Below are 23,064 nucleotides of genomic sequence, written 5' to 3'. Positions count from 1 at the left end.
TTTATTTACCTAGATTTAAGATTGGCTTCTGCTGACTTGCTGGAGTCTGTAGAAGTAGTAAAGCTATTCCAATTATGATCAGTTCAACAGGAAAATCCTAAAAGGATAGAGGGGGAAAAAGGAGTTGTTAAAGAAGTTCCCAGAACCATGGCTTTGTAACATGTATCCAGGAAGAATATATTTAATATGAAAGACTGCAAGCCTATTACACAAATTTATTTATACAGCAAGTGTGCTCTACTAAAGAAAGAATTGGTCGGCCAGGCATGGTGGTTCACGCCTGTAATCCCAACACTTTGGGAGGCTGAGGTGGGTGGATCATGAGGTCAGGAGTTTGAGACTAGCCAAGCCAACTTGGTGAAACTCCATCTCTACTGAAAAAATACAAAAAAATTAGCCGGGAGTGGTAGCAGGCACCTGTAATCCCAGCTACTCAGGAGGCAGAGGCAGAGAATTGCTTGACCCAGGAGGCAGAAGTTGCAGTCACTGCACTCCAGCCTGGGTGGCAAAGCGAGACTCCATCTCAAAAAAAAAAAGAGAAAGAATTGGTCGATGCCACACACTTACACATAAATTCAAAATGTTGTATTATATGGCCAAAAAGCAAGAAGCTATAAACCAAATAATTCAGAGGGAAAACTCAACACAGCAGATCAGCAAGTCTTCTAAACAGTCAATCTTTGCAAACCATTGAAAGTTGCCTAAAATACTAAATTTAATAATATTTCATTTCTGTAAACTGGTTCAATATCCTACTTACCTAATACAGACATGATCCATCTACATAACTTGCATAAGGAATTACACTAAACAAATTTAGTAAATCATGTTATAATAAAAGAAATATTAGTGCCAGGGAGGTAGAGATTATTTTCAAATTACCGTAATTCATTAAGCATTAAATGTAGCAGAGCAATGACCATAGAAATAACCAAGTATATAAACAAAACAAAACAAAAAGACATGTATATTAGGCTTTAATAAACATTAATAAAACACAAATGACATGTTATTTGAGGTTTCTAAATAAAGTAAATCTTAATGTATTATGGTACTAAAGAAGAAAGGTTCGGCTAAAATGACTATTCTGAAGTTTACAGAAGTGCCTGCAGAGCAGAAGTACCTATGAATAATAAAGACAGGCAAAAAAAAAAAAAAAAAAAACCACACACACACACAAACAACAACAACAACAACAACAAAAACAACAGGAAAATAAGGAAATCTGTGAGTTAGAGCCACATGTTAAAGGACCACCTGCCTGAGTGAAAACAATACAGTCTGGCACACTCAGAAGTTATAATCTTGAAGATACTATCAATTAACAAATACCCTCTAAAATCTCAGTTTTATCATTCGAAGAGTGAAATTCACCTACAAAATCCTCTCATGTGCTTGTTTATGGACTTTTGAAAAACAAAACAGCAAAAGAAAAAAATTTGTGAATTTTTAAAAATGGGATATATTCCAATCTATGTATTTTGGGAATATATGTGTTCACTGTTTCGAAATAGAGTTGAGAACAATGAAGCACTCTTATCTATTTGAGGATAATACATGCATTTCAAAACCAACACACTTACAGTATATACTATCACACCATTCTTTGCTATATCTTCCCCAATTTCATTTCAATTTCTGCATGTCCATAAAAAACAAAAAGAAAACCAACAAGACCATTTAAACTTCAGATTCACTAGATTCCAAGAGAATCAACAACAAAGAAAAGCACTGCTATATAGTAACACTATTATTGGAAAGCCTTTTTCACACAAGCTATTACTGCAAGGGCCATAAAGTAGCTTTTTAGAGTTCTGAAATGGAATAGAAGTATTTTTATTAAGTGGATGGAACTTAAAAGTATGAAGGCAAAAATGAAAATGGCCTTCTCCAGGAAGGGTGAGACTGGCCTGTTCGGAATAGAGGGTGAAAGGAAAAGAGTGGAGATTCAAGATCAAAACTAAGGAAAAGTAATTGGTGGAGGATTAGATCACATAAATCTTAAACTACTTACAAGTTTAGTGGTTACAAGTTTTTTGACTGATTGATTTTTAATGGACACCAAAGGATGGTACCATTTAATAAGATCTTTTAATAAAACCCAGTGTTGGACATCCCATTTGCACACTTCAAATGCTACAGCTACTGCTGTGGTAACTGGTTCTGCACAGGTGCAACCTAATGGTTGTCCCCTAAGTCACCACCATACACCTCTTGCTTCCTGCCCCAGAACAGCGCACTCTAGAAGTACAAGGAAGTTAAAGCCCCATAGGCCAAAGCTGACAAATCGGCAATAGTACCCAAAAGATAAATGCTTTCCCATTAATTCCAGATCCTTCTTTCATAAGGCTTCTCAGAAGATTCTGTGGGATCAAGCAACTAGTTGCTCATAGCAGTAGCCTACTTGATGATGCCTCTATTGCCTCTCCCACCTTCCATACTTCACTCCTCTTGTCCCTCTCTAGCTGCTTGCTGGGATCACATTGGCAGATTAATTCCAGTCATATAAGCCTTTGCTTTTGTGGGAACCCAGTCTCTACTTTTGCCTTTAGGGAAACTCAGGCCAACTCACAGCCTGAAAATAAAATAAATAAATAAAAATACAATAAAAGAAGGAAATCAAATACATAAAATAAAAGAAGAAATTTTTAAAAAATGAAATAAAATACAGGAAAAAAAATGAGTAAATGCCTTTATACTCAGTCACAGATGTTGGAGGAGTCCCAGTAACAGAAAACAACCTGGAGTCCACATTTTTTGTCCTCAAGTCAAATGAAAATAGCACTAAACACCACCTATGTACCAGGCAGTAAGTACATAAGCTGGGTCTACAAATGCCACTGTGGACAAAATAGTCCCTTTTCTCAGGGATTTTACAGTAAAGTCATGGAAAAGTATTTTTAAAGAGAAAACAAGGCATGAGAAGGTAGCAGACAAAACAAAGATGGTGGCCCAACTCACACAATCCTCCAGTGCCATAACTTTGCTACGTACTCTGTTCCCCTGGCCAGAGCTTCATCAAGCTAAGATGGGCCAAACAGATCATTTTTCCTACAAAATCTGAAAACTTAGACACACAGCAAAGAAAGTTGGTTGGAACTGAGTCATCAGCTAGTAGTGTCTTAGAAACCACAAGTTTCCGACCCTTCCCAATGCTGAAATGTTTCACTCATTCTTCACTTTGAGAGCTACTCAATCTCCTCCCAATGTGCATCATTTTTGCCTAATTTTGCTGGTCAGGGTGCATTTATTTTGCTTGAAATGTAAAGGACCTTAAATTATGATTATTCTAATCAGGCTAAAAATGGCTCAACTAAGACCAAATCCACAAAAACTAATGCAGCCTAAGAAATAAATCCATTTTCAATATACAATGATACAACTCTAATATAAGAGTAGAAAGAGAACAGAGTGGGGGAAAAGTTAATATAATATTTGAACAAAATATCCAATTGATAAACCCAGTGATACGGAAATGTGGGTATGGTGTCAAAATACATAAGACTGCTTCATTCTACTTCATTTTATTTCAAATTATAGTACATAGAGACCTATAGTATATGTTTGCAAATTAATTTTCCTAGGCTGACTTTTTTAACCTCAGGAACACTAAGATGGGGATGGGGGACAGAAAACTTCATAACACAAATATTTCAACAGTTCTACTAGTTGTTATTTCCTTCTAAAACTTAAAAATATTGGGCAAATGAGAGATATAAATAGGACTTTCCCTCATCAAAAATCTTTTCATTCTTCTAAATGACATTAGTATCCTGCGACTCTACATTATAACCAAAAACATTTTAAAAATTAAACTCAAGAGCCAACTTTATATTAATAGATTCCCAGTGGCCAAAATAAGACAATTTAAAATTCAATAAGGATAATATCTATGATAGACTGAAGTGCATCAAATATGTTTAAATTCATGAATTCATAATACTTTTTAAAGTTAGTAAAGAAAAACGCAAAAGAGTAAAGCATTTATCCTAACTTTCCTTTACTAGTGGATAACCAACTAGTAGGCTGTTGGGGGAGGAGGGTTCTTTTTATGGAAGTATTCCAGCTAATAAATGAAGAAGGAATGATAGGATTAGAACATTACCACTCTGCAACTCCTAATTAACAGAACTAGGCATTGAGTATCAATGACTACTAACATCATAAAAAGAAAAGCAACACACATTGTGCTTCTTGATGACAGAACACACCACCCCCTGTAGTCTTGGAAACCAAAAACAAAATATCCTGAATCCAAACAAGCCTTTAGAGCTAACTACCTTTGAACAGCGAAACACTTTAAAGCAGTGGTCCCTGGCTTTTTTGGCATCAGGGGCTGGCTTCATGGAAGACAATTTTTCCACACATCTGGGGCAGTGAATGGTTTCGAGATGAAACTGTCCCACTTCAGATCATCAGGCATTATTTAGATTCTTATAAGGAGCACACAACCTAGATCCCTCACATGCACAGTTCACAATAGGGTTCATGCTCCTGTGAGAATCTAATGCATCGGCTGATCTGATAGGAGATGGAGTTCAGGCAGTAATGCTGGCTCACCGGGCTGCTCACCTCCTGTGTGTGGCCCAGTTCCTAACAAGCAAGGAACCGATACCAGTCTGTGACCCAGGCATTGGGGACCACTGTATTAAAGTGCACCATATGGATGCAATCAGCAAAATCCAGAAGATAGGAAACTCTCCAGCTCACACAAGCCAGGTTATTCAGTACACAAACTGCAGGGAAGAAAAGTGGGGGAGGAAACGAAAGGGGATGAACTTTAATTGGAAAGAAACTTAAAAGATCTCACACACACACATAGCCCAAAACATATTATGATGATTAGAGATACACACTGAGATGATAAAAGTATAAAGAAATGTAAGGAAGTGGTTACTACAGAAGTCAGAATAGTCAGGGGAAACAGGAGGTTATGATTAGGACTGGGCTTGTGGAGAACTTCTGTGGTGGCTAGAAACTTCTATTTCTTGATCTGTGTGATGGTTTCAAAGTTCTATGTTTTGATCTATGTGCTATCTGTCTTATGTGCAAAATAAATGATAAAATCCCCTGTGGGTGCTACTTTAAAATAGAGATATTTGGGCTGCACTTAGACCCGCTAATTCAATATCATTAGGGATAAGGCCCAGGCATGTGCATTTTTAACAGACTCTGCCTAGTGATTTTTATGCACACTAGTTTGAACCATTTGACTAAAACATGAGCTTCATGAACCTTGTCTGCTTTCAACTAATTGCCATAGCAAAGTGTTTGCCATAGGCATCTGCTTAACAAATATATGCTAAGGGTGGGGGGAAAATATACAAAAAAATGGTCAGAGAATTATACTAAAAAGGACTAAACTCTATGAAATTATAATTGCTACTCATATGAATCTACTAAAAGTACAGGAAAAAATACGGGTTTTACCCATGGATATTATGTTTACAGTTAACAGAACTGGCAATTTATCTACATAACGCTGATCTATAAAATATCTTTCTGTATAATATTTAACTATAAAACATCTATCTATATGTATTTATATACTATCTATATGACATATAACATAATTATATCTGTAAGATATAATTATACCTGATATATATTATATATATCTACTATACATAAGATACGTATATAAGTATACAGTAGAAAAATATGTTATTTAGAGTCCCAGTATATGTAAAATCATTCTAATCATAAGATTGGCAAATTGACAAATGACTTATAATACTTGAGTCTTCCTGGGTTCCCATCTTCCATCAAAATCTACATTTACTCTCTCAATTCCTCACCTGCCATTCACACTCCCTTAATTCCAATTTCCCCACCACCACCACCACCACCACCACTCTGCTGAAACTGCTCCCTCTAATGTTAAAAATAAGCTTTTATGTGCTACATCCTGAGAATACTTTCCATCCCTTACTTTTACATCATTGCTCTATGACACATGACACTGTTGACCATTCCCCCTTATTGAGGTATTCCTTCCCTTGATTTTCTTGTCATCTGTCTCTGCTGGTTATATATGATCCTTCTAGACATATTTTCTCAGACTCCTCTTTATCAGTAAATTCCAAATAACGACCACCCCAGAGTTCCACCACAAGCCCTGTCATCCAATCCCATGTTTAAAATCCCCACCCCAAAGTTAATGTCTACAAATATACACCTTTAGCCTAGACTTCTAGCCTGAATTTTAAAACCATATATCCAAGTATCTATGATCCATACGTACCTCGAGTCAAGTATATCTGAAATAAAATTAATCATCTTCCCTCCAACATCAGCTACCATTTCTCAAAGTAAATGGCATCATCCAGTAGCCCAAAATAGAAAGCTGAGATTCTATCAAGGACCCTTCTCCTTGACCATCTAATCAATCATAAAGCCCTACTGATTCTATCTTCTGTGTCTCCCTTTTCCCACTTCCATTTCCCTCATTAGGCCCTCACTATGGACTGAACTGTGTCCTCCCAAAATGTATTTGTTGAAGCCCTAACACTCATGTGACTGTATTTGGAGTGAGGAAGTAATTAAAGTTAAGTGAGGTCATCAGGGTGGGGCCCTAATTCAATCTGGATAGTGTCCTCATAAGAAAAGACACCAGAGAGCTCATACTCTCCCTACCATGCGAGGAAAGCCAGCTGCAAGCCAGGAAGAGTCCTCATCAAGAACAGAATCAGCCAGCACCCCGTGCTTGGACTCTCCAGCCTTCAGAACTCTGAGAAATAATTTTATTCATTTATTTATGTATTTTGAGACAAAGTCCTGCTGTGTCACGCAGGCTGGAGTGCAGTGGCGCAATCTCGGCTCAATGCAACCTCTGCCTCCGGGTTCAAGCAACTCTCCTGCCTCAGCATCACGAGTAGATTACAGACGTGTACCACCGCACCCAGCTAATTTTTCATATTTTTAGTAGAGGCGAAGTTTCACCATGTTGGTCAGGCTGCTCTCGAGCTCCTGACCTCAAATAATCTGCCGCCTCGGCCTCCCAAAGTGCTGGGATTACAGGTATGAGCCACTGCACCCAACCAATAAATACATTTTTATTGGTTAAGCCACCCAGTCTGTGGCAGCCCTAACTGCCTAAGACTTCTTCCTCACTTCCTACCCTATTAGTGGTGTGTGGCCCCAAACTCTTCTCCACCCACCTACAAGGAAGATCTTCCACACATTAAAAAATGAGATCTGCTGAAAGGTCTCAAACAGCATACAGGATAAAATGTAAACTCATTTGCATGGCATAGAAGACAGGCCCAGCCCTATTTGCCACATCTTAATCCTTCAGCAATATCAAACATCCTCTTGTTTTTTTTTGTTTTTTGTTTTTTGTTTTTAATAAGCCAAGCCTGACTACTCTTTCATGTTTCTTTATTTGGGCACATGCTGTTCAACAGCTGGAATACCCTTCCCAGGCCCTTGTACCAGGCACATTCCATTCAGTCTTCAAATCTCAACTCATGCCCTACCTCCTGAAACTTGTTCTCCCATTACACTTTAAATATACTCCCATAAAATCTTTTCTCTTATTGTACTATAATTTAGTTATTGCATCTCTGTAAGTCTCTTGAGGTCATAGAATTTACCTTTTCATCTATGTATTCTACAAAGCCTGGCATATAGTAAATGTTCAATACTTGTGTTCTGCATGAATAAATGAAAAAAAAAAGTCACAGTGGTGATCTTTAAATGAAGATCTGAAGAGTATTTTAATTATTTCCTTTTCTAACAAATGATATTAGTAGTAGTGCAATAGCAATATGCTCTAATGGTATTAGATCAAAATGCCTCTGATACGCAAACTAAATGAGCACATCCACCCAGTTATTGAAAGACTCACTTGAGTGATAACTGACACGATAAAATGTCTATCTGATATGGTTTGGATCTCTGGCCCTGCCCAAATCTCATGTTGAACTGTAATCCCCAATGTTGGAAGTGGGGTCTGGTGCAGGTGACTGGATCACAAAGGTGTTCCTCATTAATGGTTTAGCACAATCCTCCTGGTGCTGTTCTTGCGATAGTGATTGAGATCTGGTTGTTTAAAGGCGTGTAGCATCTCCCCACTCCTCTCTCTCACTCCTGCACCAGCCATGTGAAGTGCTGGCTCCTGCTTCACCTTCCGCCATGATTGTAAGTTTCCTGAGGCCTCCCCAGAAGCTAAGTAGATGCCAGCACCATGCATCCTGTACAGCCTGCCAAACTGTAAGCCAATTAAGCCTCTTTTCTTTATAAATTACCAAGTCTCAGGTTTTCTTTATAGCAATGCATGAACAGTATAATATACTACTATCCTTACCTCCTTCAGAAGTTCAACACAGTGCTCTAAAAGGTGAATTAAAGATGAACATTCGCCAGTTATCTTTAAGCTGACTTCACAGACACACAGCAGCTGAAGAGTCATCTGGGTAAGCTGAATTTTCCAGAAAACAGGATGACGCAAAAGGCTTAAATATACTTCCTCAATAAACATCATCGCTTCTGTTGTCTGTATCAAATCTTTTATCTGTTTAAAAAAGTCATTATATGATATTAAAAAATACACAAACCAAAGGATAATTTTAAGGTACACAAAAAGCTTTCAACAATATAATTTTTTCTCTAAACCTATAAAGACTTAAAGGAGATGAAAAAAAGTTACAGAACTCAATGAAGGATTAACTATACAACTGCACCTTATCCTTTGGTTATTAACCAAAATCCAATTTGCTACTGTTTTTGTTACTGCTGGCTGACACAAATTTCTCTTCCCTTATTTTTCTAGCTTCTCTGAGTGCAGATGTCTTAAAACAAGTTACATGACAATGCCAACATGTTGAGGGAAATTAAGTTCGGTTTTGAATTCTCCAAATGAACTCTCATTTCTACAATTCCAACATAGATAACCTGATAGTAAAGGGTCAGCATGTTATTCTAACACGGTACTAAGCCCTTTATCTGCAAGATATTTGCTCAGACAGCCTTAACTGAGAGTATCATTTCCACACTTGGCAGATACAGTAAAAGACCATATTCAAATGGTAGTCTTCTCAACAGGCTAATGTATTAGATAGGAAGGACTTGGGTGCTCTTGAAAATCCCAATGCAATTCAAACCCAGCTGTTCCAATCAAAATTCTGGAGTTGGTATTAAGGATATGGTCCTGCTCACAGACACACTGGCATTTCCCAGAGATTACAAACAATGGACCATCTGCTTCCATCAGGAGCCTGTGTCTGTTAAATTCATCAAGAAGAAAGCCTACGGTTGACCAGCTGTACCTTTTACCAGTGGTTATCACCATAATAACACAAATGACTATTAGTTATACACAGAGACAAAAATTAGTTGCTAGCAAACAAGAGAAAAAAGATATTAAAAGATCAAAGAGAAGAAATAGCAGAAAACATTGTTATAAAAAATAAACAGTCTGATATAAATTATTTTGCTCTCTTGCAAACATACAGTAGGAAAGTCAAAAGGCCACCGAATAAAGCCTAATGTTTATTTGACAATATATTTCCTTGAGTGCATTTATGTGCACATTTCTAATTTTCCATAAAAAAAAAGTTCAAAAGACAACCTCAGCAAGCTAGCATTAAAGGCTCTCTAATCTTTAACATTATCTAAGTTCTAAACAAGCATAATTTTGAAGTAACATTCTGTCTTTATGTAGAAATATATTATTTAATAATACAATAGGTAATATGTGAGGTGACAGGAATCACCATTAAAATGAAAAGGACAATTCTACATCTATAAAATGAAAGAGCAACTGGCATGAGAAGAAATAGAAAAAGGAGTTTCACTGACCATTCTTTCATCATTGGTCAACAAGGTTGCATGGTTATTTCTAAAACTTGTTTTTTAAAATTTAAATGTGATTCTATCCTAGTGCTCAGTATAAGTAAGACCACATCAACAGCATTGTAGTCAGCTCTAAGAAGATCATTTCATAGTAGCACATTTTGAGCACCAATAAACTAGAAAATTCCTGGCAAAACAAAACAGAGAAAAGTCGGGAAACCATTTGCAATGGAGAGATTAAGAAAGTGAAGAAAAAAATAAGGAGGGGGAGGGAAGTGAGGAAGAAAGGAAGGAAGGAAAAATGGGAAGGAAAGAAGGGAGAAAAACAAGACAAGAGAAGATACAGATGGGGTTTTTTTAAAAGCTTATAAAAGCTTTTCTGAGAAGAATGAAAACGAATGAGTAATTAGAAAAATGAAGGTCAATAAGTACTTGCTAAAAAAAAAAAAAATGGTTGCCTTGCAAAATAGTATGCTTCCTCTATCAATATTCAATTAGCCATAAGATAGTCATGTTCCAGAGAGTATAAGAAACATCTGTATTGGGTGGGAAATGGACTATATTCTCTCTAAGACCACTTCCAACCCTCACATGCTTCATTCTAGTAACACTGATTTGTTAAACCGATTAAGTATGCTAATATCACTAGTTCCAGTACTTCCAAATGATGTATTCCCTTTTTTCTCACATAATTGTTAGGTAAAAAAGCCACAGATTCCCAGAAATATTCCACAGAGCTCATTTCTAAAAGCATTTAAGCTTGTCAACACAGGTTCATAAGATGGAGACAAACCTTTGCCAAGGAGCACAGCACAGGGTAATGCAGCCATGATGTGAAAAATGTACCCTAGTTCAAGATGTTCTGCCTAAACATTGCTTTATTGCCCGCACAAAACAAAAGCTTTGGAAAAGCCACAGGAGAATTCATTTTAATTAAATTTTCTCTGCCTTGATTACAGGAAAGCCTATTTATGAGTCGCAAAGGAAAGATTTACTCTAGTCACTCCTTGCTAACACAAACTTAAAACAGGTCATGTGTGACCTCAAGTGATCACTTTGAAATATGTTCACAGATTCCCTCCATCAGCTAAGCAGCATGGTGCTCAGATTCCAGGCAAATAGCAAACCTAGATGATGGGAAGAGATGGACTGATAAATGAATCACTACACTAAAATCCCAACACCTGGGCAACTGGATTTTTTTTTTTCATTTGCAGTTATAGAGACAATGACTCAAATTTCTCTTTCCCCTGAACTGTGTCCGTGTTTTCTCCATACCTCCGTCAACCACTTCTCATCTTTCTACTTTGAATTATAAGAATGTATGTACAGTACTTGTCCTAACTCATTTACTACATGTGTGCTTCTCAAGAGCAGGATCCCTGAGAGCTGCTGCATAGGTTGCAAGGGGACATGTGGAAGCTGGAATCTAGCTGGCACTCAGCTGGTCAGGCTTTGCATCCTCAGAGCTATTTATGCCCTGAGACACACCCTTTTTTTTTTTTTTCCAATGTGCACAGAGGTCTTTTTTTTCCTTCTTACTGTCCCAATGTCTACACAGAAGAAACTCAACTCAAAATCTTTTACCTGATAACCGTTTCTTAAACAAAGGAAAGTTTTCACGCCTGCTAATCCCAAAATGGACTATGTTGATTTATAATTTCTGTGAATTTAGTTAACATCAAACATAATACACTCATGTTAAATCTAGATTTTGTTTTTTTCATCTTCCCCAAAAGATTGTAAGCATTTCTAGAGCGAGGATCATGTCTGAGTTTGCCAAATCACTTATTTTCTAGAACTACTTTGTCTGTGACAATAACAACACTTACCGATGCCGATGCTGTATTTGTGGAGGACGAAGACCTTACCTGCAAACATGGAACCATGTCACAACACAGTTGAAGTATCTGCTGTTCCAGTATTGATGGTTGATCTTTGTCACAAAGAACCTGGGGTTGAAGTAAGACTTTCAGCAGGGCTAGTCGGAGTTTAGCATATTCTTGTAACTGAGATGGTTCACAATACAGATACCACAGAAATGGTGCCATTATTTGAATGCATGAAACTTCTGACCTATAAGACATGAAATATGTTAGCCAGTGAATGAGCTAAATACACTATCATGCAGGTAAAGTAGCAAATATCAACTTATAGTTCATGAAATAACATAAACTACCATATCATCAAGTGTAACTTCTTTTTATGATTCTTCTATTCCACTATGACCTGCCTACATCTATGCCAAACAGTTCTTTGTACACTGAGGAAAATTATTCAACACCTGGAGACTGTAAGCTAGATACTCAGGATGAAGAGAGTCTCTATTTGCACATTAGAACAGCAACCACATCTCCAAAATCAGTCTTTAGTGAACATAAGAATCATCTGGGTGGGGCGCGGTGGCTCATGCCTGTAAAAATCCCAGCACTTTGGGAGGCCGAGGCGGGCGAATCATGAGGTCAGGAGATAGAGACCATCCTGGCCAACATGGTGAAACTGAGATCACGCCACTGCACTCCAGCCTGCCAACAGAGCGAGACTCCATCTTAAAAACAAAACAAAACAAAAAAAGAATCACCTGACAACCTTTCTAGAATGACAGACGGCAGGATCACCTCTCCAGGAGTATGAAACAAACATGCATTTTTGGAAAAAACTCCATAGGTGAGGATCTATCTACATAAAACAAACCCAGACAAACATCCCAAGATGATTATGATGACAGTTAACATTTACTTGTTAACCCTTACAGTGTTCAAGTTACTGCATTTTACGTCTTTAAATCCATTTAATCCTCACAACCATATGAAATAAAAAATAATATTATCCTCATAACACAGATAAAGAAACTGAAGGAGAGAGAGGTGAAGTAATTTGTCAAGGTCTTCTTAAGCACTTCCCACTCTACAAATCTTTTGTACCTATTTAGATTTCATTATATCCTGAAAACTCCTAGTCCAAATTCACTAAAATACCAGAATGATCATCAAAAATAAAAATATGGTCACGTCATTAGCCTAAACAGTATCTAGCCCAATTCACACACACCGTCCATCATTTGGCCTCTGTTTATCTTTCCAGCTTCATTTCTTCCTCTTCATTCACCACTAAACCACACTAAACTCCCTTCAGGTCTTTATCAAGCCATCTGGGCTTTCTTCTCACTTGCTATTCCCTCTACCTGTAATATTCTCCCCTTCTACCCTTCCTATTCTTTCTCCTATCTAGTTTCTATCATCCTTCAGTTATCTGCTTTAAAATGACTTCCTCAGGTCCTTCCTTGACACTTCACCTTCATCAGATAACATCAGATGGGCTTTTAAGATACAATGCCTTTATTGTCATTACATTTTTTTTAAGAGACAGGGTCTTGCTACATTGCCTAGGCTAGAGTGCAATGGCTATTCACAGGCACAATAATAGTGCATTCCAGCCTTGAATTCCTGGGCTCAAGCAATCCTCCTGCCTCAGTCTCCCAAGTAGCTGAGACTACAGGCTGTTATCATTACATACTTAATATCTGTATCCCCTGCCAGACTATAAACCAAATGAGGCCACGGATTTCTGTTTACTGCTATTATCACCAATAACTGTATATACTAGGCCTTCAAAGAGACACTCATTTAATTAATTCAGTTACACTAAGTTACAAAGTAGTTTTATAATTAGCATGCAATTAAATGTCATGATTTTATTTTCTAATGTTTTTCACATTATATATAAGGAATGATTAGATAAGATACAAAGATGAAATAAGAATTATCTATCCTCAAGAAGCATACGGTCTGACAGAGACACTCAGTTATAATCCTGAACTAGGTAACAGAAAGTGAAAACTGCCAAAAGAGTGGTATAAAGTGCAATTGCTTCATGAAAGAAATGGTATTTAAATTATGTTTGACTGTTCTCATTTAAGAGTGGGAGCTAAACCTTGGGTTCACACAGACATAAAGTTGGGAACAACAGACACTGGGGACTTCAAAAGGAGGGTGGGAAGGAGTGGGGACAAGGGCTGAAAATTTTCCTGTTAGATACTTTGTTCACTACTGGGTGACAGGATCAATAAAAGGCCAAACCTCAGCACTACACAATATACCCTTCAAACAGATCTGCACATGTACCCCTGAATCTAAAATAAAAGGGAATTTTTTTTAATTATGATAAATTATGCTTGACAACATAATCTTATAATACCATACATTTCATAGCAATGTGATTTTAAAATGCCATTAACATTAATAAAAATGCCAAGCCAATTAAATTTTACTCATTAATGTATTCACTTGGTAAAATTTACTGACCACCTACAGTATACCTCACTCATCTATGTGATGGAAACAAAGCAAGAAATAAAAATAGATTAAGTTCCTGCTCTCATAGAGCTCACAGTCTGGAGAAATTTTTTTATCATAAGCTCAAATACTTATACAATCTATAAAAATCAAAAGGACTTTTGAGGTCATAATTATTACTGAAACATATATCTTTATCACACCTTCTACTTTAGGAAACTAAAAAAAGATAGATGAAGGAATCAGATAATGTATGTATAAAATACAAAGCGAAAGTTTCCAGAAAAGAGATTTAAGAAACTTCCTTCTCTATCTCTCTTTAATAATGTATTCCCCAAATAATAAATACTATCCAAGTGTCAACAGCATCCATGGATAGCTTATCCGTTTTCTTCTACTTTGAGATGCTGAAGGTGAAATGTAAGGTTCATATAAAGAAATACATTTCCAAGATGCCATTATGATTTGACATCGGGGCAAACGTTGAACTTCCTTAAGGACAATATACTATTTAAAAATCTCCTTGGCTTAATATGTTCTGATTTTAGATTCTGCATTTCCCATGTGGTATCTGATGATTAATCATCACTTCAGTGGAGTAAGAAATTACCAGGGCTTAGGAAAAAAAGAATATTAAAAAAAACAGATAATCTGAAATCGCACAGTGATTTAAAATGTTTTAAAACGTAACCAATTATGTATGTACCTACACACAAGTCTTTTATATTTATGTTCACCACTAAGGGAGAAGTCACAAAAAAAAAAAAAAAAAAAAAAAAACAGACCCGGAGAGAGAGTAAAAAACGGAGGCTTGGACCAGGCACGGTGGCTCACACCTGTAATCCCAGCACTTTGGGAGTCTGAGGCGGGCGGATCATGAGGTCAGGAGATCAAGACCATCCTGGCTAACACAGTGAAACCTCGTCTCTACTAAAAATACAAAAAAATTAGCCAGGCGTGGTGGCAGGCACCTGTAGTCCCAGCTACTTGGGAGGCTGAGGCAGGAGAATGGCGTGAGCCTGGGAGGAGGTTGCAGTGAGCCGAGATTGCGCTGGGCAACAGAGTGAGACTCTGTCTCAAAAAAAGAAGAAAAAGTGGAGGCTTTAGGCCCAACTCCACCACTAGTTAGCCAAGAAACCTTCTGTAAGTCATTTAAGGTCACTCTCCTCAGTTCTCTCATCTGAAAAATTATGTTAGACTAGACAATCTTAAAGTAACCCAGCCTAAAATCTATGATATTATCAATTTGTACCATTCTCAAATTCTCAGTTCCTGAAAGGTTAAAGTCATAGGCCTTCAATAAATAAAGGCAGAACTTAATTATAAAATATACCTAAATACTCTGTGCAGAGTTGCATGCCTATAGTCCCAGCTACTCAGAAGGCTGAGACAGGAGAATCACTTGAGCCCAGGAGTTCATGTCCAGCCTGGGCAACATAGCAGACTCCCATATCTTAAAAATAATAATTATAATGCCCCCCAAAAAAATCTAGCATGAACATATACTGTCATTTTAGGACATATATATAATATTAAAAATGAACATAAATAGCTAGCTACTGTTTTGCTTTCTTCCCGAAGTTGTGAATCATTACTCATATTCTTATTAAATTAACAACCTGTCACCCAGGCTGAAGTGCAATGGTACAATCTCCGCTCACTGCAACCTCCGCCTCCTGGGCTCAAGTGATTCTCAAGCCTCAGCACCCTGAGTAGCTCTATTACCTTCTAAACAACAACAGACTGAGTTAACTGGCCCTAAAATTATATCTCAGGAAACTAAGTCTGCAGCCAGAACTATCAATTTCATACTACAAGGAATAATTCTATAGTACAAACATAAAAATGAGGCTATTGAAATTATTCTTTGCAAATAAATACAAAATAATTTAGAATTTCAAATGGCTCTAGATAGCATACTCTAACACCTGAGAACTTATGTAAAAGAAATGAGTCAATAAAAGCTTAACAGTAAATAAACCAAAGTCAATTAACATTTTTTCCTTATGATATCTAGACAACTTAAATTAGAATAACTACTTCTAAGTCCCAATTATAATACACCCTTGAGATAAAAGTAACCAAATAGTACATTTATTATTTACTAAGTAAAGCATTGGAAAAGTTATGCATTCTTAAGAATTAACCTATAAATGAGCGTGGCAGCAGCAGCAGCATCTTTTATAAAGCAATTCAATCTATTTAACAACAGAGAGAAATTTCATTAAACAAATGTGTTTATAAATTTCTTCAGATTTGTTGTTTGTTTCTGACAGAGTTGAACAAAGTCTTATTTAGTAAATATTAATGTCTTACCTTTGAAAATGCAGTCCTACATGAGGGAAGACAGGATGATAATGATGTTCGTTTTGAGCTATTCATTCAACTGTTAACATAAATTTTCCTCACTAGCAGCCAAGTACAAGGTGCTATGGACTGAATATTTGTGTCCCCCACAAATTCATATTCTGAAATCCCAACCCCCAAGATAGTAGGAAGTGAGACCTTTGGGAGATTATGCGATTATGAGAATGGAGCCCTCATGAATGAGATTAGTGACCCTACAGAAGAAGTGTCAGAGAAGTCTCTTGCCTCTTCCACCATATGAGGATAGAGACACAAAATGGCCCTCTGAGGACCAGAAGTAGGTCCTCACCAGACTCCAAATTTGCCAATACCTTGATCTTGGACATCCCAGCCTCCAAAACTGTGAGAAATAAATTTCTGCTTTTTATAAGCCACCCAGTCTACGGTATTTTGTTATAGCAGCCCAAACTGACTAAAACACAAAGTCTCCTATATCTCTTTAAAACTTCCAGTGGCAGTATATCCTGCCTCGAAATTCTACGTAAAACTGAAGTTATGGACTTAGAAATGGTGTTCTAAGAAACTATATTTATAAGATACTATAAAACCTTCAAAAGCAAGAAAATATGAATGTATCTGGCATGGTGACTAGAACTCAGGCATTACCCAGAATAATGGTATCTTTATCACAACCTTATGTGATGATATTAAGTATGTAGTGATACTATATATTTTAAGGCACTCTACAAACCACTACCTGAGCCCTTCTAATCCAGGGTCCTCATGAGCCCTTCTAATCCAAGGTCCTCATTTAAAGAAATTCAACATTTATAAAGCACCTAGAAATGTACCAAGCATCATTAATACAAAGAATATGAAACACAGTCCCGGCCCTCAAGAAGGTTTCACAGTTTATAGAGGAGAGTAATTATGAAAATGTCACAACTGCAAGGTATTATGTAACCATGCAAGAGACATGCCTAATACAGCTTCTAGTAAGAAAAGAGCCTAGGGCAAAAAAATGCCTAAACAGAGATTTTAAATAAAGAAATTTATCAGGAAGAGAGTGGGGTAAGTTTCAAGAGAGTACAGTAGGTACCAGTAAGTAAAAACATGGAGAGAAGGAAACAGCACTGCTTCCTGTGTGGAACACAAGGCAAGTCAGTGTACTGCTAAAGCATAAACTGAGATGAAGATAAGAAAAGATAAAGCTGGTGAGACAGATTGGAATTACATTATTTACTAAGCCTACTATGACATATTAGATTTTATCCTGTAGTCCAGGGAATTTCAAACTGTTTCAGAAACCAAACCTTTTTGTTTTCCCATAGAAAGCTTCCATAAGATATCAACAAGTAAGTGCTATGAAAACAGAGCTGAAGGGGTGGGAACATGCTCCATGCTTAGCCCATGCACTGCAACTGCAGTTTGAAAACCACGGCCACAGAGACTTAAGCACGGGAGTGATACTGTAAGATTCACTCTCTTGATATATCCTTCTGAGGAATGTTTAGAGAATGGATTTGAGCAGGACATGACTGGAGGCAGAGACACCAGTTAGGAACAGGTGGCAAGAGCCACAGCAAGAGACAATGAGGCCCTGAACCAGTGTCATGGTAGTAAGGATAGAAGAAAAGGGAGTAGCTTTGAGGACCATCAAGAGGCCTTGGTGAAAGTACACTAACTGCACATATGGTGGCTATTTGATCCCACTTGGCAGTAATACTTTATCCCAATTGGCAGTTTTCTAATGGAGAGACTAACTTATTAGCCAGTTTCCAGGGGGAAGAACCTATCTTCTACATGTATAGTGTACATAGAAGATATGTAGCTTACTGAATTTTTCTAGCCAACTTCCCTAACCACTTACTAATGTTTAACTTCTTTAATAACAGCTTTTCTCATATTCAACATTTCAACAACCAATAAATCTGGTATTTTTTTTCTTTTACTCTTTAAAAGAAAATAGAAAACTACAACCTGCTGTAGGATGTTTCTTCAAGAGAAAACATTATAGATCAAAGCAGCTAAAAAGAAACAAAACAAAACAAAACAAAAAAAACTCTAGCTCTAAAATTGGCATATACCATTCTGTCTCCCTCACTTTATTTTACATTTTAATTTTATATTACCTTTCAGGGCACTGCTGGAAAAACGCTGTCAGCTGCTGCAAAAATACTGGCCAGCAATCAGGTCTGTGTTCAAGCACAGTGATCAAAGGATGAGGATGATTTCTGAAAAACACAAAAAGTCACATGGGAAGCTGTCGTTCAAGACTACACATTTTCAATATCCAAATATAGCAGCAAAGAAGCCAATATCATCTAGAGACTTTTTTCAGGATTCATAATTGTCACAAAATGATCACTTGCTCCATTTGTTGCAGAGTTGGTTCATCAGAACTGACTCTCCTCCCTGCCTTTACCTAACATTTTTGCAGAAAACAAAATGGACCCAGGAGCCTCAGAGATCCAGATTTGGGAATGGGCTCTTCCATTTAACAGCTCTGTAACTCTGGCCAAGCTCCTGAATCCAGGAGCTCTCTCATATCCATCCCCTTGATCCTTCATTCCTAGAGGTCACAGGCCACCTCCTCCTCCTGCTACTGCTGCTCTCTTTCCAAGCCTGGAAATTTCCATTTCCTCCAACCTTACCCCAACCCTGTCTCTCCCTCTCTGTTTCCACTTCATTATTCCCATTGTATAGTTCTGTGTTTCCCAGCATATTTAAGAATAGAAAAAAGGAAATATTCCTTCCATCTTAACAACAAACTAACCAAACTGAGGATGCATAAAATTTCTGTTGAATGCAGATGAATCCTTTTATTTGAGCTACTTCCATTAAGATACCTAAAGAGACTATATAAAACATAAAATCTGAAATTTGGATTCTCAAAGAATGGGGTTTAACTCAAAAAAAAAAAAAGCACAACCATGAGTTATTTTAAATAGTTCAAAAAGGCTACTCTACTAATAATTGCAAATTGGTCAGCTTTTTAAACTATTAAGTACTATAAAATTTTTAGTTATTATTTATGTGGCTTTTTCCGCCAAGAAAATATTTAAATAAAATGTAAGGTGGGACGCAGTGGCTTACGCCTGTAACCCCAGCACTTTGGGAGGCCGAGACGGGTGGATCACCTGAGGTTGGGAGTTTGAAACCAGCCTGACCAACATGGAGAAACCCTGTCTCTACTAAAAACATAAAATGAGCCGGGCATCATGGCGCATGCCTGTAATCCCAGCTACTCAGGAGGCTGAGGAAGGAGAATCACTTGAACCTCGGAGGCAGAGGCTGTGGTGAGCTGATATCACACCATTGCACTCCAGCCTGGGCAACAAAAGCGAAACTCCATCTCAAAAAAAAAAAAAAAAATTAAAATGCTCATTGTAAAAACATGCAAACAATACAAAAAGATCAATCTTTTTAGCATAAAAGGAACCACATACATAATGCTATTCTTTAATTTTAATTTTAACCCAACTACATATCTCCAGCAACGATTTTTCAAAAAACAGTGACTATCAGACCATCAGTTACACTCAAATGATTTTTTAAGACTGCCTTCATAATGATTCTCAAAATATGATGCCTTACTAGTAAGATCAACTGGGAACTTGTTAGAAAAGCAAATTCTCAAGCCCTAGCCCGGACCTAATAAATAGCCCTGCAGGAAATTCTGATGCACTGCTATAAAGCAGTGTTTCTTAATCTTGGTTGCAAGTTAGATTAGCTGTGGAAATCCTAATACTAATGCCCAGGTCTGTTATCTTAGACTTGCTAGGAATGAAGTTTGTCCCTTAGCAATTTTTTAAAACTCTACGGGTAATTTTAGTATGTTGCCAGGATTCAGAACTGCTACAAGTAAAAACTACTACAGGGGTGTTGGGGGTGGCAAATGTACTATGTTTTTTTCTCTTTTAAAAACAGAAGAGTACAGTAGATCTATCACGTTGAAACACACATGAAACACCTCTCTGACACTACCACACAGTTTCTGGGTATAACACTATCTCTTTATTTCTTCTTAACCTCACCTAACCTATCATGTACTAACTAACTTCACATGCTGGCAGCCTCCTGTTTGCTAAAGCACAGGCTATTTCTGACTGATGGGAATGCTATCATTGCTAAGGGATCACTCCAAGCAACTTTTAATGCCAAAACTCAGAAATCATATCAAAATCATTCATGTTTCCCAATTCCAAACCCTTTGGCAGTTAAATCTACCTAGAATTTGCTTCCACTCTGGTTGCCACAAATACTAAGAAAAATATTACAAATCCTAAAAGCCTCTCAGGTATGTCACATCAGATGAAATTCTTAGATTGAAAGTTCAGCAGGTCATGTTCAATTAAAACCACAAAACAGGCAAGTAGCAGTGATTCACACCTGTAATCCCGGCACTTTGGGAGGCCAAGGCTGGAGAATTGCTGGAGGCCAGGGATTTGACATCAGCCTGAGCAACACAGCAGGACCCAGTCTCCACCAAAAACAAATGAACAAACAAACAAAAAAACACCACATAAAAAGGAAGAAATAGCAGAAACAGTACCTACAATTATTTCAGCAGCTTTGGGTTCTTCTGATAAGAACCATATTGCTATAAAGAGTATCAGATATAATCATCCATTAATCTTCCAGATAATGGTGGCACTTACAAATATTTAAGAAGAAAACTCAACAAGTTACCACAAGGCACTGAAGTGCTTTTTAATATTCTTCCTTTATAAGTCATCTCCCTTCTATCCTTCACACCCCACCAAAAAAACTACTAAGGATCTATCTCCTTTTTAAAATACACAGTTTTGTCCAAATTGAATAAGGTCAACAGAAATAAAAAACAGTATAAAATGGGATTAAAAGTGATGTATACATGGCAAACATTTCTATTATAATTTACATTTATGCATACCGAGGGAGCCACCCCAGCTTTGTTGCATGATGCTGAAGGCCTGTTTTGCTAGCTATTGGATTCAGCAGATTTTATTTAGTATCTCAGACCTAAATTCAAAAAATGAGATTAAGTAAAATATAGTAGGATAGGGATCATAAAGATTAACTACTGATTTAGACATCTAGATAATTAAGTTTTTCAAAAAACTGATTATGTCAGATCTCAGTGGCAATATTGCAGGTAATGATACACAATATTGATTCCAAGAAGCTGAAAAGCTTGAGGGAAAAGGTAAGTATAAGAGGAGAACACTGAATCCTCCTGTTGATCAGCATTTGATTATTTGATTACTAACATACTATTTCAACTAAGTATACTAACCTATAATCAATTATAATTGCCACAATTTTAATACCTTAATCATAATGAAGCAAAGAGCTAAATTCTCCCTTGAGTCATCAAATTGGTATGTAATACATATATAAAATAATCCATAAAGCCTTAGGCTCATGTAATAGAACGGATGTATTTTTTAACTCAATAAACTTCATTGCACAACTGCCCATGCATGAGAGTTTCTCAGTCTTAGCACTACTGACATTTTGGGCCACATAACTCTTTATTGTGTGGGTTGTCCTATGCACGATGGAACATTTGGCAGCATCCCTGGCCTCCACCCACAAGATACAAGTGGGATTTCTCCTAGTTATAACAATCAAAATTGTCTCCAGACATTGCCAAATATCCCCTGGAGGACAAAATTGTTCCTGGTCAAGAATCACTGCATTGAGTAAATGACAAGTACTATGGAAGGCCCATCACTGAAGAAAGCATTGCACCAATCCCGAACTGTTTAAAAAAAAAAAAAAAGACTATGCTTCTACTTTTCTACTTTCACCTTTCCTTACACTGAACGAAAAGTAGTTAATCAATCATGATCAAAGTTGTGATTTTCTTAAGGAAATATAGTTATCAAACTGGATGCACAAGAGTAACAGAACACAGTAGAAACTAAAAGCCTTAAAATGGAAAACAAATGTAAAATCATTCCTTTACAAAACATAGAATAAAGGGCATTAAAGAATATTCATGCTAATTTGGATATGACAGAAAATGAAGTTATTTTCCTACTTAAAATATTATAATTAGAGCATTTAAAATTCAATAAAGCTAAGTATAGCTCAGTCTTGCTGTATTCAAGAGTTGATTATTACATTTATGGATTACTCAAGATTTTTCTTTACTTTCTTCCTCTCACCCACTGCTTGTTAGCCTTTCCATTTTTTCAGATATATCCAACTGAGAAAGGTCAAGGTAAATGAAAGGATCCACAGTTTAACTGAGTCAAGTTAACAACTTTAAATTGGAAGCATTACTGATCAAAAAAGGGGAGAATGTGGTATGAAAAATGCCAAAACACAACCTGAGTCATGCCTCAAATTTCTAATTATCCCCAAACCGGCTATTCAAGTTATGTTGCCTAACAACGCTTTATTCAAAAGGATAGATGGGCTGATGAATCAGCCCGATCACTTGTAAATAAAACTAACAGTAGCAGACAATAAGCTATACAAGTTTTGAAAAAATAAACACAAACATGACACATTATCATCCTTATTATTATTTATATTAATATATGCAGTGACTACAGAACATTATTGGAATCACTTACTATTATGTAGCCATGTCCATATCTCAGAAAATAGAAGTGGAGAGGTGAGATAAAATTGTGAGGGAAAAGAACTGAATTAAAAGAATCAAAAGTTCCAA

The 23,064-nt window shown here is 36.9% G+C and overlaps 1 protein-coding gene across 5 annotated transcripts in view; it reads right to left on the bottom strand.

The window, feature by feature from the left end:
* Window positions 1-23,064, bottom strand: part of LOC105465882 (focadhesin) — a 316,678-nt gene that overhangs the window by 218,743 nt on the left and 74,871 nt on the right. For all 5 annotated transcript variants that reach the window (XM_071077854.1, XM_011714536.3, XM_071077856.1 and 2 more), the window contains exons 6-9: window positions 18,530-18,631; window positions 11,667-11,871; window positions 8,309-8,515; window positions 10-97 (exon numbers count right to left, since the gene is read on the bottom strand). In XM_071077854.1, the coding sequence (XP_070933955.1) occupies window positions 10-97; window positions 8,309-8,515; window positions 11,667-11,871; window positions 18,530-18,631 (602 nt within the window). The remainder of the gene's footprint in view (window positions 1-9; window positions 98-8,308; window positions 8,516-11,666; window positions 11,872-18,529; window positions 18,632-23,064) is intronic.

This window comes from Macaca nemestrina, chromosome 14, assembly GCF_043159975.1.
Source record: "Macaca nemestrina isolate mMacNem1 chromosome 14, mMacNem.hap1, whole genome shotgun sequence".
Classification (NCBI taxonomy): Eukaryota; Metazoa; Chordata; class Mammalia; order Primates; family Cercopithecidae; genus Macaca; species Macaca nemestrina.
This window is presented reverse-complemented; position numbering and strand designations above follow the sequence as displayed.